Below are 16001 nucleotides of genomic sequence, written 5' to 3' on the forward strand. Positions count from 1 at the left end.
TTCATTTTGTGTTGATTCTGGCTAAATTAATAAACATAATTCAACTGTTATTCCAATCTCATAATAGTCCTCACACTGTCGCAGATACATTGATTAGATTAAAGTTAATTAGTTTAAAGGCTTAATTAGGATGAGATGAAAATATGGAGGACTGAGAGCCATGAATCCTGGAGGCTGAAAAACTGTTTCTAAAAAGCTTTCAAGCTTTATTCAACTTTATATCTCTTTATATGTATTTATAATGTTATTTTTTGGGGTGGGCAACAGAGCAGTTAGCCTCGAGTGGTGAGACAAGGGCAGGAGGAAACAGAGAGACGGGTAATGAACAGATTTGTTGTGGGATATTAGTTAGTTATTTACTCTGAATCTGTAATATTTCTGGTTGATTTTTTAAATTAGGGGTTTTATTGCAGAGTCATACATCCAGCTGCTGGAAAAGATGCGATTAGCGACATAAAGATAAATAAAAACAAGGCCAGCAACAGATCGACGACTGGTAAAAGCAGCTCACTTGGTATTTGCTTTCCTCGGTTGAAGGTGAGCCGAGGTATCTCTCCGAGAACGCAGAGGCTGGAAGCACAAAGAAAAGATGTTAGGATGTTGTTTTAGGATCTTTAACAGAGATTTGACATGTGTTACAGTGAGATAAGAGAAACCCATATGCACAGCGTGTTTAAAAATCCTTCCTCTGCTCTGCCTGCACTTATTAGAAACACAGGAACCAGAAGATTTACAGACACTCTTCAGTCTATTAAACTATAATCACATACAGCTGTATCTCCTCGGCTGTACAGTAGCTCTAATACTCAGTCGACGCTCCGAGAAATGAAGGAAGCTTTTCATCCTAAAATTTAATAAGACCGAATTCCCAGAAGCAGAACCTGAGGATAATTAAAGTCACATTACCCAGACAATACACCACGTAGGATAAAGACATCCTGGATAAAGAAATGACGAGAGTTGGCGGCGCAGCATAAGCAGAAGTAATAAATATCTCCACATTCCTGCAGAGTGCATTGAAGGAGAGGGAACATATGAAGTGATTTAACTCTTTGCTCACCGTACATGGACCAGTCGACGATAGGAGCCTGAGCTGCAGCACATCTGATCAGCTTCTCTGTGGACTTCAACATAATGAGGGTGAGGTAGCCTCCGTAGTCCTGATTGAGGAAAATACGCTCAGATTTAGAGGATAACAAAGCAGAAAAAAACGACAGGAATGAATTAAGAACTTGCACGTATAATATTTGTCATGCAGGTGTTTGTTCAGTATTCTGCTAGTATTTTTTGTGAACCTTTAACCTATAAAAAAAATGATTTTAGCACCTTCAGAGTCAGTAGAAAAACACTTTTATTTATAAAAGGTGTTGGCAACTTAACTACATACTGTATGTCTCCTTTACAGCTGAACACATTTGGTGTGTTTACACTCCAAGTTACTGGATGTTTCCAGACTTTATTGGCTGGGGGGGGGGGGGGGCGACACAAGCTGAGATACTGCTTCATCCAGTGGATAAAGGTATATGTCTTATTTCCAATTCCAACACTGTTTATGGATCCCAGTCTGCAGAAATATAGGCTAAAATGTATACCATATCAAAGGGATCCTTTAAAAATGGCCATGCCAGTTTCTTTACCCTGATTCAGGAGCGTTAATGAGCCCCCTTTCCAACATGATAGCACGTCGTGGTTGGATGCGTTAGGGGATCTAATTGATAAGACATGGATGCGTTAGGGGATCTAATTGATAAGACACAAACTTCACCCTAGCTTTAACAGAGCACGCTCCAGCCTCTGTAAGACGGAGGGAGTGGAAGAGGTAAGGACAATGGGGTGGACAGGCCAACCCAACATCTGGAAACTCCCCTGATTGGGGTATGAAGTCAAACACTAAGCTGGAGAAAGAAACTGGGACACTGGGACATGCAAGCATATTATCCACACTGCTTCAATAGTCCTTTTTTATATAATACGAGTTTAATTCATCGACTAATGAGTGAGGCTGCAGACAATAGTACAGCTACCATTAGCTCCAGTTTGTAACCCTGATGTGTTATCTACTGTCAAATTGAAGTCACTGTACCAAGTATTCATTTTTCTGAATAATAAATACAATATTTCAATAATTCTCCAAAGACCATCTGGATGGAAAAATACACTGTCTGCTGCACAATAACACATATTTATTTGTGTTCTATCATTAATAATACGAAAAATTATTAATATTCCTAAATTTTAGTTTTTTTTTTGCACTTTTTAAAGTTCCTATGTCCTATGAGTGTCTTCATAAATGATCTCTTGTACAGTAACGAGTTATCACAGCTTAAGTAAGCCTCATTGAGTTTTTCAACCACACAGCCAATAAAGATGAATCAGCTTTGATTAATTCAGAGTCCGACAGACGAACCTCTCCGAAGACCCCGACTCGAGTGCGATCAACGAACGGCAGCTTCGCCAGGTACCTGAGGCACAGAGAGGAAACGCTTTAAAACAACCAAATAACAAGAGGACTACTGCATCTGAAAGCATCAGAAATAATACTTTTACATAGAATTTCACACTCTCAGCTGAAGCTCTGATGCAAAGTGACTGAGAGGTTTCAATTCACAGACTATTAAGTGAGGAGGGCAAAGGTCACAGCCACAGGGAGATACCGACATTACTGCTGTGCTGCCTCCACTGATGAGAGAGAGAGGAATAACAGATTTTTTATATTTTTTTATAACAGATAAAAAAAGACAATATAATAATACAGCATTTTCCAAATTATAAGCACCACTGAGTTAAATGCTAACAAAGTGCTTTCCAGATGAAATGATATACAGACTAAAAATTACAATGAGAAACCAATGTGAGTCCCCCATAACAAACAAAACTTAACCTAAAAACGCAAAAATATTCATATAAAAGAAAGATGAAGGCTGAGGATAAAGCGAGAGAGTTGCAATTAACAACTACACCGCTTGGTACCATTAAATCCAACACACTGGACCTGGTTTCTTTTATCAATTTATGATGAGTTCAGCTCAAACACAGGATGTTGCTGCCTGCTGCATTACTGAAACCCTCCTTCAGACTATTTGAAAGTCTCTGAAATTTTAACATTTTTTCTCAAAGAAAAGCACCTTCAAAGCTTTTCCACATGAATAGAAATAGATACGGACACAGTACCCAACTTAAAGTTATACACACAGACAGGACAATATGTGTTACGCACTCCAGAGCTGCTATCTGGTCCTCTGCATCCACCGTGCCGAGCCCCTGATGGACCTGCTGTAAAACCCTGTGAAGAGACGGAGATAAAGACGACGGGTCAGAGATCAGTAGATGCGACTAGAAGCTCTGGAGTGTTTGGGCTTTTCTATGTACCTTTGACCTCTGAACCCCGACCCTCTGCCGTCGAGTCGCGCTACGATGATCTGCTCCGATCCCACCAGCACCCAGTCCCAGTCCAGCCTGAACTCTTCTGTCACCACCTGGTCGCCTGGAGAACCGCCGCTGTGAGGACAGAACCATACATACACAATATTTCATTACTGACTGTATTTATGCTTGTTTACTTAATTTAAAGTCCCCCTCAAGTCACAAATCAGTGTTTCTTCGGGGGGCTACCAGCATTATTTGTCAGTATGCAGCTTAATACAAGTCTCGCATTTGGAAAGGGAGGGTGAAGCAAGGGAGTTGCAATCTGCAACTACACACTGGACCTTTAAAGTACAATTTTGAGGTTTAGTTTGTTAGTTTAGTGACAGTAATATGTTACTAGTGCTTCTAGCGAATTAAATGCATGCTGTAAATATGTAGCAGCACTGCTAATTTAAACATGTAAGGCAATATAAAATGCTATGATGCTAATATGCTGTTTTTCTATATAATAACAGTTTTAACTTGAGCTTCAGAAGCATTTTATCACTTACTTGTACATACAAAAATGATTATAGGACATTAAAACTGTAGCTAAATTTACATTTGGTCCTCTAACATCCCTTTTTATTTTCATTTATTACGCCTGTATTTGTCAGATGTATTTAACAGCCTGCAGAGGAGGGAAGCTGTCCTCAATGTTCTTTGAAGCTCAAAAAATTAAAATGTAACTGTAATAAAGTAGCTTACACAATAAGGAGGAGGCCGTAGAGGTAAGACTCAGAGAAGTCAGGAGGATAGATGAGCTTCAGAGGCAGCTCTGTGAGGAGGAGACAGAAGCATTATAGCTGAAGGAGGGGAACCAGAGGACACACAAACAGGAAGAACACTCATGCCATTCATAAATAGCTCAATTAACTCATGAAGATATGTCATGTGTGCAAATCAATACACACAAACACACACACACAGATGTTAAGTGCAGATAATTTGTACCAAAGTTGTCATTATTAATCATCTGTATTTCCGTCTGGGTCGTCTTTTTAGTCTCCAGCACAGACCGCAGAGGGAGGTTGTTCTCCAGGATGAAATACGCTGTGAAATGAGAAATCATATCAGATTTATCAGAGTATGAATAAGCTCTTATTTATTTATTTCAAATTAAACAGAAAGATCAAGCAGTACCTTAAGTTGACGACACATACAGGAGTCTTTTGGTTAAAAATCTGTACACAGGCGTTTACCTAAATACTGTCATTTTAATTACCTGGTTTGGTGGGTTTCAAGGGTTCTTACTACTATTTGATGTGTTATTGATTGATTATTAGTCTAATTAACTCCACAGAGTTGTGAGGACTCTAATACAGGGGACACTTTAGCCCCAGAGAAAAGTTTTCCTCCCCTTTATTTAATTTCTGTGAACTAAATGATCTAAATAATTAGCTTTATGGCACTTCCTCTGTCTCTACCCTTTGTATATCTTCAGCAGTCAAATAAATGCCAGAAGCCCACAAATATATATATATATATGTATATATATATATAAAGACATCTCATATTGACTTTCACTCTCTGCTCAACAGCCTCATCCTGCAATACAAGGTAAATGGATTGTACTTAAATAGCATCATTCTAGTCTTCCGACCACTCAAAGTGTTTTTACATGCCACATTAACCCCTTCACACACTGATGGCAAAGGCTTATCACCAACCTTACTCATTAATGCACCAACGCACAGCATCGGAAGCAAATTAGGGATCAGTATCTTGCTCAAGGACACTTTGACGTGCAGCGGGAGGAGCTGGGGATCGAATTAGTGAACGATGAGCTCTACCACCTGAGCCACAGCTGCCCATTAGAAAAGTTAAAATTCATCCAAATCACTCATTTTGCACAAACTTCCTGCCGTTAATTGTACAGTTTATTAGTTGTGTATTGTTATTGTTATTATCCTTAAAATATTCAGTTTACTTAATGACAGGTCCCTAAAGGGAAAAGGTTTTAAACCAAAGAACCGCCACTAAACCAGATAAAAAAAGATATTATATTAATATTATTATTATATAAGATAGTATTGAAGTTGAATTGGATTTTTCACCCTATAGAAATTCCCAAATGGCCAAAAAAAAGGTCATAAAGACAATCTTTAAAGATCTAATGAAGGATTTATTTTATATCTATTCAATTTAGCTCTTTATTGTTGGAACGTGACGGACTCTCTCTGCTGTAAATACACATGCAGACTAAAACACAGGCACTGTGAGCATTGAGCATTGAGCTGTACCTTTAATTCCCAGTTGTCCTGTATGTGTCCTTTATACTTTATCATGAACAGCAAAGTATCTAAAGATGACATTTCTTCTCATATAGTCACGATTCCTCTCGGGATAGAAGCAACGGTGAACCGTGAGGTCATGCAGACATAAAGAAGAGCTCATATAAAATATTCAGCACTTTATCTATAGGAATGCATTTTTATTTTATAACCACTAATCCACATAGTAGGCAGGCTTCCTATACTGCACATGTACCATGAAGAAACAACACACTTTTCAACATCTGAGGTTCCCTTTGCAGCTGAGTATCATTGTGCATCACTTCCCCTTATAACCTGACCTATTAGCCATCTTAAACAACACAATTGTGGAGATGAATGGCCATTTGAAGTGTGAAGCACAAACATCTTGAAATGTACTAATTGCCAGTGAAGATTTGGCACGGTGTCAAATCCCAACAGCTGCTGGTGTTTTCACACGAATGAGATGATGATGCTTAATCGCTGCAAACTATTTTCCATTTCAGGGAACATCTGTCCGCCCACACAAACATATCACAGAAACACAAAAAATAGTAGCGACTACTCACAGTACACGTCATCAAAACATAGAAGCAGCACAGCTGGAACTCCAGGACCTGCGATGGGATAGAATATTGTTTTCATGAATTTTATATTTAAAGCTAAATTGCTGACTTTTTGGAGGTGGTTAAGAAGCTCCATCATTATGCCATTATCCAAAGTAGGAGGACTAGACCAAACAGAAAGGGCAAAAAGAAAGTTTATATAGAGGCAGCCAGATTATTTTGGTCTATACAGCAACTGATTAACAGTGAGTTTTGTTTGTATGAATCAGGAACTAATAAATTATTTACCGATTAGTGCTTGTATTTAAAGGTCCAGTGTGTATGTTTTCATTAAGTGTTTAATCACCAGAAATGAGCTGTTTTTATACAGAGTCCGCCAGGTTGGACCGCTATGTTTCTACAGTAGCCCAGAGCAGACAAAGCTGGCTCTAGACAGAGGCTGTTTGCGGCCACCGTAGTTTCTCCTTCGTGCTTGGAGGTGGAGAGTGAAGTAAGGGAGTTGCAATCTGCAACTACACCGCTAGATGGCATGAAATCCCATACACTGGACCTTTAACTACACATATATATTTAACCTTATTTCTGCCTTCTTTCCTAATTTATTTGATTTAGTTTAGTACAGCTTTTATTAAATACTATCGTTATACCTGTAAAATCGAATTGTATTTTAGTTTATTGTCATTTTATCATTATATTCTGTTATTAAATCTACCTTATTGAGCTCCATTCTGTCTTATTATCGTCTGTGAATTGTTTGTGAAGCACTTTGAACTGTATGAAAGAGGCTATACCAATAAAGTTTGACTGATTGATTGATAAGTAACTTTCATTTTCCAGTTGAAGCAACTCCAACTGCATTTTCAGGTAAAAAAAAGAAGTAATTTAATCATCAATCAAATATTTGCTAGATTGATTGAAATGTAGTAAACCTCAAATTACATCAATTTCCTGACTGTCTCTGACCTTTACAGTGCAGGATGGCATGCCGTGCATCGGGGCTGACGTCGGCGTCAAAGAACGAACACTCCTCCTTCAGTCCACAAGTGAGGCATCGCCGTGGAAACAGGCCGAGCGTGGACACACTGTGAATAGAAGGAGACAACATGTTTACTGAGCACGCACCCGAGCTACGTGCGTCACACATAATGCTGGAAAATGACATAAACGTTGGAAAAATAAGTAAACAAACACAATATTGTTCATTTATTGAGCAGCAGAGATGTTTTACCTGTATAGATGTCTCTGTTGGGCTGAGTCCTCTGTGCTCAGAAAGTATCTGTGTGGAGCAAAGCAGAGCAGCTAAAGTAGGACAAGGTCATGGATCCATTATAGATCTGCCTGCACAAGTCAGAGCACATTATGGTTGACCGACCATAAATACAGATTTATACAATCATGAACCCTGAGGCTCGCTAAGCTTGTCAGACAATAGATGCTTTCAAACACAGAACCGTCGTCTGCTTCTTTTCTTCTACAGAATGGAGCTGAATTTGTAGTAATGGTGCACAAACCTTTTAATAAGACAGAAACTACAAAACATATGGATGCTGCAACACGTTTACTGGAGACTGTAAAATAAGACTTTTTCTGTCTTTCATCAGTTTGAAGTGGCGCTTTTATAAGTACAAGTCACAATATGAACTAAATAAGTAAGTAGCTGAAGTAAGTAACACAATCATCATTATCTTTATATCAATTTCCATTTAATTTTAGGTGCTTTTTGTTTTTTATTTATTCTGAGAAGCAAAACTTGTACTTACACGATCTGGTTGTTTTCATCATAAGCTACGAGTTTGGTCACCTCCCAGTCTCCTGACGTCAAGTGTCGAACTTCGTCCTGCTCACTTCGCAACTGAAAGAAAATCGGTTCGGAGGATTAGAAACACAAGACGCTAAAATAAACTTTTTCTGCACAGAGAGGATACCAATCAGAGCTAGAGAAAAGACACGGGATGCGGAGGGTAAAGAGGCAGAATAGTCACCTTTCTGGTGAACATTGTGATGTGGTGAAAATCTCCCTGACCTCCTTGTTTCACGGGCAGAGTGAGGAAAAACCTGCTCCTGTCCTTGGAGAACAGCGGCTCCTGTCCCTGCAGAGACAAACACAGACCTCAGAGGTGACGTCCTTCATGCATGCATGACTTCTGCTGCATTCCCTCCTCAATAATGCAACATATATTTGCTTTAAGGATAATACAGTATATAACTAGAGGTCTGAATTTAATTTGAAGTCTTTCTGTTGCTGAATACTGTTATGAGATATGTATTCAGGTTTACCTGTCTGGAGAGCCATGAGTCTGAGGAGTCCTCGTGTCTCTGAATTAGAGGGAAGAAAGCATGTGCTATATAAGTTATTTAGTCTTGTATGGTGTATGTCATATATAAGAGTTAGAGATTCAGTTTGTAGAAACACGGTTGTTTTCCAGAAATAAATACATACATACACATAAGTTATATGCAATAACCTGATTTATAAAGACAATCACATGACAGTTGATGGTTATAACTTTACCTTGAACACTTCCTATGAAGGTCATATCTATAATGCATAACTGTAGAACTTTAATTAGAAGCAGGGTCCATGTTATATACTGTACTGTATACTATTGGATTTTGGTTTACTGTGTACAAATAGAGTCAAGTAACTAGTAACTGTAGTGGAGTAACACGAGGAGCAGATAGTAGCTTAATATTCAATACCTACAAGTTCCTCAACTGTAGTACAGTATTTGAGTTAATATACTTAGTTACTTACTAGTATCTCATCCTAATCTCTGACACCCACCTGAAGACACAGTCCTAGGGTGGCGTCACACACCGTCAGCAGTGAAGCATTCTGGGGCCGGTTGAGCCACCGCACCACGAGGTGAGTATTACTGATCCACTTCACCATGGTGACATAGAAATCCCTGCAGAGGAGAATCAGACTGAGGATTTTGTGCCTGTGTGTGTGTGTGTGTGTGTGCCACTGCTGTATTTATTTATATATGTGTGTGTGGGTGTGTGTGTGGGTGTGTGTCACCTGAGCCTGAGCTGATCCGGAGGCTGCAGCTCTTGAGTGTGCGTCGCTCCGAACAGGTTGACCACCGACAACCTGACGGCAGGGTTCGTCTGACCGGCCTGAAGGTGGAAGATTAGAGGCAGATGATATCAATATCAGTTATTATAACATATGATATACATTCAGCCAAAAGCACCGAGCACAAACAGAACAACAACAACAACAAAGGCGGATTATCGAGCTGTGTTTGTACTGCAAGGTCCGCTGACTCAAACCCCAAAGGCTTAAAACTAAGCCGGTTATTTTCACCTTTAAAGTTTTTATTGTTTTCATATTATTATTCCTGTTTTTACTTTCTAATGTTTGCACTGTACAGCACCTTGTAACTCTTCTGAAAAGGCGCTTTATAAATAAAGTTTATTATCATTATTATCAGTCACGTACTCGATCCACCTCTACTGCAACGGAGGGCAACCAAAAAGAAGTTTTTGGACAAGACATAAATAATAAAAACTAAAAAACAAACCACCTACTGGCCCGGCATGACCCGGATTCATGTGCTTGAGGATCGTGTTTTCAGCATCTTTGTATGAATGCCGAAACTTTTTTAAAACGCGGAGGACAAACAGGACCTCAGTGGTTGTCGTGAGAATATTTTGTAGTTTCATCTTTTTTCTTAGTGTTGAACCCCTTTCAAAAGTTTTAAAAAGCCACAACCTGTGTGAATTGTTGGACTAAAACATACATGACGAGAACTAAACCACTCAAGGTGCTTCCCCTCATACTTCTTCTGGTTTTTGTGTCATGATTTCATCTTAAACAGCTGCACAGATGTTCAACAGGACACTGAAACACTGCTCCCCCTGGTGCCCTTATGTTTGAAAAAAACAGCAAAAGTGCCCTCTTGGATGCCCATATGGTAGATAAAACATGATAAAGTGCCCTCTCCGGTTTCCTCCCAACGGACAAAACACAATAAAAAGCTGGTGCCCTTTTTATTTTTCCGGCCCTGCCCCTCAAACAGCCTGAGTCCGCCACTGCTTCCAGTAATGTTAATAATAGAGCAGAACAAATGAATCTTCCTGAAAAGCATCTGTTTTCTTCCTCAGTGGCAGGAGGATGGTTTAGTTTTCTTTTCGAAACCACAGAGGAAAGTCCTGACCTGCCATCCATTAGTAAAGCTGATAATCCACACAGCACCGCGCTGAATAAACTCGACTCTGCATTCTGCTGCGTGTTGCTGAAATGACCTTGAGGGTATTTCAGGAAGCAAGTCCTCCACTACACATTTAGTTTTGGCACATTTTATACGTTCAGATGCTGCAGAAGTAATTAAAAAGTGTTTGAAGCAACTTCACTTAAAGCTGCAGTAGGTAACTTGTCGAGTCTCATTCACAGGTCGTCAAATACTGACTCAACAATCAACCGTTTGGGCCAGGTGGATTCTTGCAAATGCCATTAGGAGCACTGGAATAAGCCGGAGGAACCAGATTTTTTTCACAGATTATCAGTCTCATACTGCTGTCTGGATATAGTGAAAGCAATCATGGAACAACATTATTTTTTATAAAATGTACCTACTGCAGCTTTAATGCCTTTTTTTTAAAACCTTCAATCTGCTTTATATTTAGTAAAGTTAATTTATCTGCTTTATTTGTAACCCAGACCATTAATGGCCTTCAAAGGCCACATGATCATTGTACATTAATTAGCTTGTGTTAATTTGGTCCATTTGTTTGGGAATATGGGCCTCTAAAGCACAGTATAAACTGAGATGATAAAGACAGGTCCTGCATTTTAATCTAATCTTGTAAAGGAGCCCTTTAATATTCTAGATGTAGGAAATGACTTACTTATATTTAATTTATTGAATAGTTATTAGTATTCTGCTGCTGCTTTTTTACATGCTTTTGGTGTTTTATTCTGTATTTTGGAGATATATTCTAATTATCTAATTATCCTTGGGTCTGACTGTGTTTAATACATTTTGTAGGGCAGGATAGTAAAAAAAGGAAATAGTGAAAAATATCCATTATAATTCACATTTCTTGGTTTTTTATTAAGTTTATTATCACAGATGACCAAAAAAAGCAGTTAATCTTCACATTTGAGAGGCAGAAAATATTAAAAAAGACTGAATCAGATTGATTTATCGGACTTAAGCAACATTTGATCTGCTGTATCTAATGGGTTAAAGACCACTTAATCCAAACCTGAATATGGCCACTTAGTGTAGTAGAATAAACAGTGTAAAGAGCACTATGGCAATTCAACCACTAAATATAAGGGTTGTATGAAATTAAAGCGGGTAAGTAGGTACGTATTTACCACAGGATATGGGTACTGTAGTCCTTTGGGGTAGGTGTTGCCGGTGAACTGGGGCAGAACCATGTTGGGCACCAGGGTGTCGTTGATGGTGAGGAACGCCAGTTTCTCTCCGTCAGGCGACCACCAGTGAGCCAAATGTGAATGCAGAATCTCCTCTGAGAAGAAAACCACACAAACATCAACTCAAGCATGAAACGTATTTTATCCTCATATCTCCTGAACCAAACATGATAACAGAGAATAGGCGATGTCTATGTTTCTTTTTCTATCTGTATTCAAGAGTGTGGTTTTTTAGTTTGAGAACATGATTGATTGATTTGAAATTCAGATTTTTAATGCTTTCCCCTCAAAACTATGCCCTCGCATTTCAAAATCCCCTGTTTGCACTCAGATTTGCAAACCAAAACGTGCAAGAGAAGTACATATAATAAAGCAACAAGGCTGGCTTCCTATTAATTCATTGCCCAAAAACATCCAAGAGCAAGAGCAGATGCTTCGCAATCGCACAGAAAATCCGTGCAAGCAACAATATATCTGAGTGTATAGATGTAGATCTCTTTGTTTTTATGGTTAAAGAATACAATGATGCTATATACAGCATCATCAATTATTCAGGTGAATCCCCAGAAAAATAGGAAATATTTTAATTTCACTGGCTCGTAAGAATGACTATTCTGTTGATAAGTTTCACAGTCTTCACTGTTAATATGCCAATCTACACTATACACAGTTATGTCTCTCTTTCTCTAAAAAATACATATATTATATACACAGTAGTGGTTTTCAGCGTTGGTGGTGGAGTCCGCGGTTCCCGAGCACACCAGTGTTGCTCACTTGTTTGTTTTATTTTGCTGTTCTTGTAAGCTGTTTAGATATGGATACCTGCAGTCAAATGCACTACATGTTAAGTTAAATGTACTAAATACTGGTTAAAAACACTTAAAAAAAACAAACAACAACAAACTATAATTTCTTTCTTGTTGCTGCTCGCTCATATCATTGCCGATATGGACTTCATGTTTACTCTGCTCTTTCCTTAACTGTCAAAACATCAGCCAAATGGTCACAATCTAAAGTAAAAGCAAATTTAAAAAGAGGAAACGCACAGCACGCAGTAAATCTACAAACAAAAATGATTCTATAATGTTCCCCATCTGCCTGTGTTTGTGCTGCTCTCTATGCAAACTGCACAGACCATCAGCATATTACTGAATTTGTTTACACAGCGACTTAATGGATCGTAGAGGCTTGTTGTTGATTTTTAACAGCCATTCTGCTTAGTTTGTCTAGTCTGCTCTGCTGCATTTTTAATTCAAAAGACAAACAACTGAAGTGAGGCTGCAAAACTACATCCTCCATCATTGATCACGCAGCATTTCTCCCTCTGCCTTCTGCCGTCTGAACATAAACATTCCCAAACCTTTCCAAATCGGAGCTTGAAGCCAGAATTTATTCAGCATATCAAGAGATTATTAACAGATTAATCGAACCTGTTACTTACTAAAAATACGTTCATGAGTCAAAACTCACTCAACCCCTCCAGCAGTGGTTCTCAACCTTGAGTAGTTTAAAAATGGTGAATATTTACCTTTGCTATTATTTCATTGGCTGAATGTTCGCCCAACATGAAAATGTTGAATTTGTTAGGTTTCTCAATCTTCACTGTTAATCTGCCAAGTTACTGCTAATGCTAACCGAACAATTCCTATTGCTGCTGCTTCACATGAAAAGACAAAACAACTGCATTGCATTAGTCCCAAAGGTTACTGCTAACCAGTCTTATGTGAATGATTTATGCAACTACAGTTAATTTAAGTTATTTGTTTAACATAACAGTTGCGTGAAGACAATCGACAAAGAATCAGAATCGATAATTGTGTTGTAGTTGTGTTTTGAATAAAATCCCTACTGTAGGAAGAAGAAAAACGTTGTGTGGAGGAGAACTTTTGCATTTTAATAAAGGAAAAAATATAACAATAACATTTACACAGTTTAGTATAGTGTGCGCATGCAGAGCCAGGATTTTAAAAACAATCCCAGCACTTCCCCCCCAAAAGAAATATTTAACTAACCACTAAAAAAAACATATTTTTCTTTCACATATCATTTATTTATTTTGACTGCTTGGTGTGTTTTTCTATCCTTGCACTATGCTGTTTTAATCCCTCCATCACAGCAATATAGCTGGTATAAAAACACTGAATCTGAATACCAAATGTTTTCTCCCTGGAATCAATCAGCCAGAATCAAACTTAAAAAAACACCAAGAAAACCCCCACAAATATAAAAGCTAAAATACAGCGTTGTTGCAGAGCTGCACACACACACACACACACCTTCGTACAACCAGTCTGCAAGTCCGTTGAAGATGACTCCCTCCATCCCAGAGGAGGTGATTCTCAGAGAGTTACTCCTCACATCTGACTGGTAGTAGATGTTATTCTCGAATATGTAGATCTGAAAAGAAAGAGGAGATAATAAATTAATTGATTGACACTGTCACACATGCTGCTGTGAGTTCTGCTTCCATCTGTTTTTATTTCTGATTTTCCTCTCTGATGAGATTTAGTTTTTTTCACATTAAAGCTGCTGGTTTATCTCGCCACGCAGGGAAACGTGTGTGTTTGCTCTCCTCCTTCCATCAGTGTTTTAATATTTGCATTTGATCAGCCCCGACACATCCTGCATGTTCACCCATATCCTCCTGAAATCATTTTCCTCCGGCATGGGGAGTTATTTCTTTTCACTCGTTTTTAGAAAAACAGCTTTTTTTTCATACTGCTTTACCAAAAGAAAGACCTTGCAAACATCAAATAAAACATTTATCATATAGGTACCCTTTATCAGTATTATGAAAATAACATCATGACTGGACCCTCAGCCCTCTCATATGGAGGTGGCTCAAACAAACGCAGGACAGGACAGGAACCCAGGAGACGGCTGTAACTGTTGTAACGTCAGGCTAACCAAGAAGTTTTTGTGCCTAAACTGTGACCTAACACAACTTTATTTTGAAAGTGTAACCAGACGCTGCTAACTTGACCATGGCCACTGACCAAGCTGCTGTATTTGACGAGTTGGGAGTGAGTGAGGCTGTGTTGCCTCATGTTCAACTGTAACAGGAGATACTGGCTCAAACAAACACCTCTGTAACCGTCATGTGTAGATGTTTTACGTGTGTATAAATGTGCTGTATGTCTTTCTCAAGGTTGTTGTGTACCTGTGTATTTATGTGAAGCTTTGTACAAACTGCAGCAACACATTTCCTCAAGACGATAATCTATCTTTCTATTTTAGTCTGGTGCCAATTTCCAGCATAGTTTTCAGTCTTAGTGGAATACAAACAAAATACCTGTGTGGGTGTGCAGCAGTCCTCACTGTATCTTCGCCTATAATTACATTTGGATGTGTTAAACACTGTCGTCTTTTTTGTTGTAATTAGTAGCAAATTACAATCCTTTCCAGGAACCTTCTTGCAAAATTACAATCAGATCCTCCCTAGGAAATTATTATATAAAAGGGACCTGTAGAATAAAGTATCACCTATACTTTCTTGGCTCAAATAACACTGTAGGTGTGTTGCAGAAGTCCTCACTCCTGTGTAAAGGGAGTATAATAATGTACAAATGTTCACAGCTGTAAATTAGGTCAGTGGCAGAGCAGACTCACTCAAACAAACACATACAGACACAACTCAGAGTGGATGTAAACAGGGCCCATACTGTAAAAACCCAGAGAAGAAAAGATCAGATTGTGTAGATGAAATCCCTCCGTAGGGACGAAGCTGCATGCATTTATAAAAAGGAGGAGAGGGGAGGAGAGAAGAAGATGGAGAAGCAATGGAGAGACTGGATCACATAAACACACTCAGCCTTACCAGTTGTTGTCCTTGTCTTCCCCAAGCTGCATGTTGGAGCACTGCGTTGTGAACCTCTGGCGGGTTTAGCTCCCATACCTCCCTGATACACACACAAATAAATATATAAATATTAACAACCACCATCTGTTTCTGAATGCCACCATGTGCGTGCATCAGGTGCTAAAAATGATTTTATCCAGGAGAGCGTCCAAACATGACGAGAAAAGGTTAACTCGCTCACCTCGTGTAGATGTTGTAAACGATGTAAGACGCTGTGTAGGAATATCTGTACACCTGCAACGAGAGTTCAACTCATCACGTAATGCAAACACTGATCCGCTTCTGAAACCGCGAGGCAACGTCAAGAAAAGGTTTTCTTGCTTCAATCTGAGACACTCGAGTTTGAAAAGCCTTTTATATATATATATATATATCTCACAGCTTTGTTATGTATACATATACAATGCATACTTCCCACTTATTTGCTTATCATGCTCATCTTTTTCAAATTATATTTAGTTTGTTTGATTATATTTTTTATTTCCTGTCCTTGTTTTGGAGTGGTGAGATCTTGTCTGTACTGTTTT

General features: G+C 38.7%; 1 protein-coding gene across 1 annotated transcript in view; it reads right to left on the minus strand.

Moving 5' to 3' along the window:
- LOC118339879 (inactive dipeptidyl peptidase 10-like) overlaps positions 1 to 16001 on the minus strand; it is a 42671-nt gene that overhangs the window by 5248 nt on the left and 21422 nt on the right. The window contains exons 6-24 of the mRNA XM_035677678.1: positions 15656 to 15708; positions 15433 to 15514; positions 13892 to 14012; positions 11556 to 11710; positions 9249 to 9346; positions 9012 to 9135; positions 8504 to 8542; positions 8209 to 8316; positions 7987 to 8078; positions 7455 to 7502; positions 7190 to 7308; positions 6230 to 6277; positions 4360 to 4458; positions 4114 to 4183; positions 3370 to 3498; positions 3218 to 3283; positions 2408 to 2462; positions 1061 to 1160; positions 512 to 570 (exon numbers count right to left, since the gene is read on the minus strand). Of these exons, the coding sequence (XP_035533571.1) occupies positions 512 to 570; positions 1061 to 1160; positions 2408 to 2462; positions 3218 to 3283; positions 3370 to 3498; positions 4114 to 4183; positions 4360 to 4458; positions 6230 to 6277; positions 7190 to 7308; positions 7455 to 7502; positions 7987 to 8078; positions 8209 to 8316; positions 8504 to 8542; positions 9012 to 9135; positions 9249 to 9346; positions 11556 to 11710; positions 13892 to 14012; positions 15433 to 15514; positions 15656 to 15708 (1665 nt within the window). The remainder of the gene's footprint in view (positions 1 to 511; positions 571 to 1060; positions 1161 to 2407; positions 2463 to 3217; positions 3284 to 3369; positions 3499 to 4113; positions 4184 to 4359; positions 4459 to 6229; positions 6278 to 7189; positions 7309 to 7454; positions 7503 to 7986; positions 8079 to 8208; positions 8317 to 8503; positions 8543 to 9011; positions 9136 to 9248; positions 9347 to 11555; positions 11711 to 13891; positions 14013 to 15432; positions 15515 to 15655; positions 15709 to 16001) is intronic.

Source organism: Morone saxatilis, unplaced genomic scaffold (assembly GCF_004916995.1).
Source record: "Morone saxatilis isolate NCDOM2014 unplaced genomic scaffold, NCSU_SB_2.0 Contig6, whole genome shotgun sequence".
NCBI classification, from domain to species: domain Eukaryota; kingdom Metazoa; phylum Chordata; class Actinopteri; family Moronidae; genus Morone; species Morone saxatilis.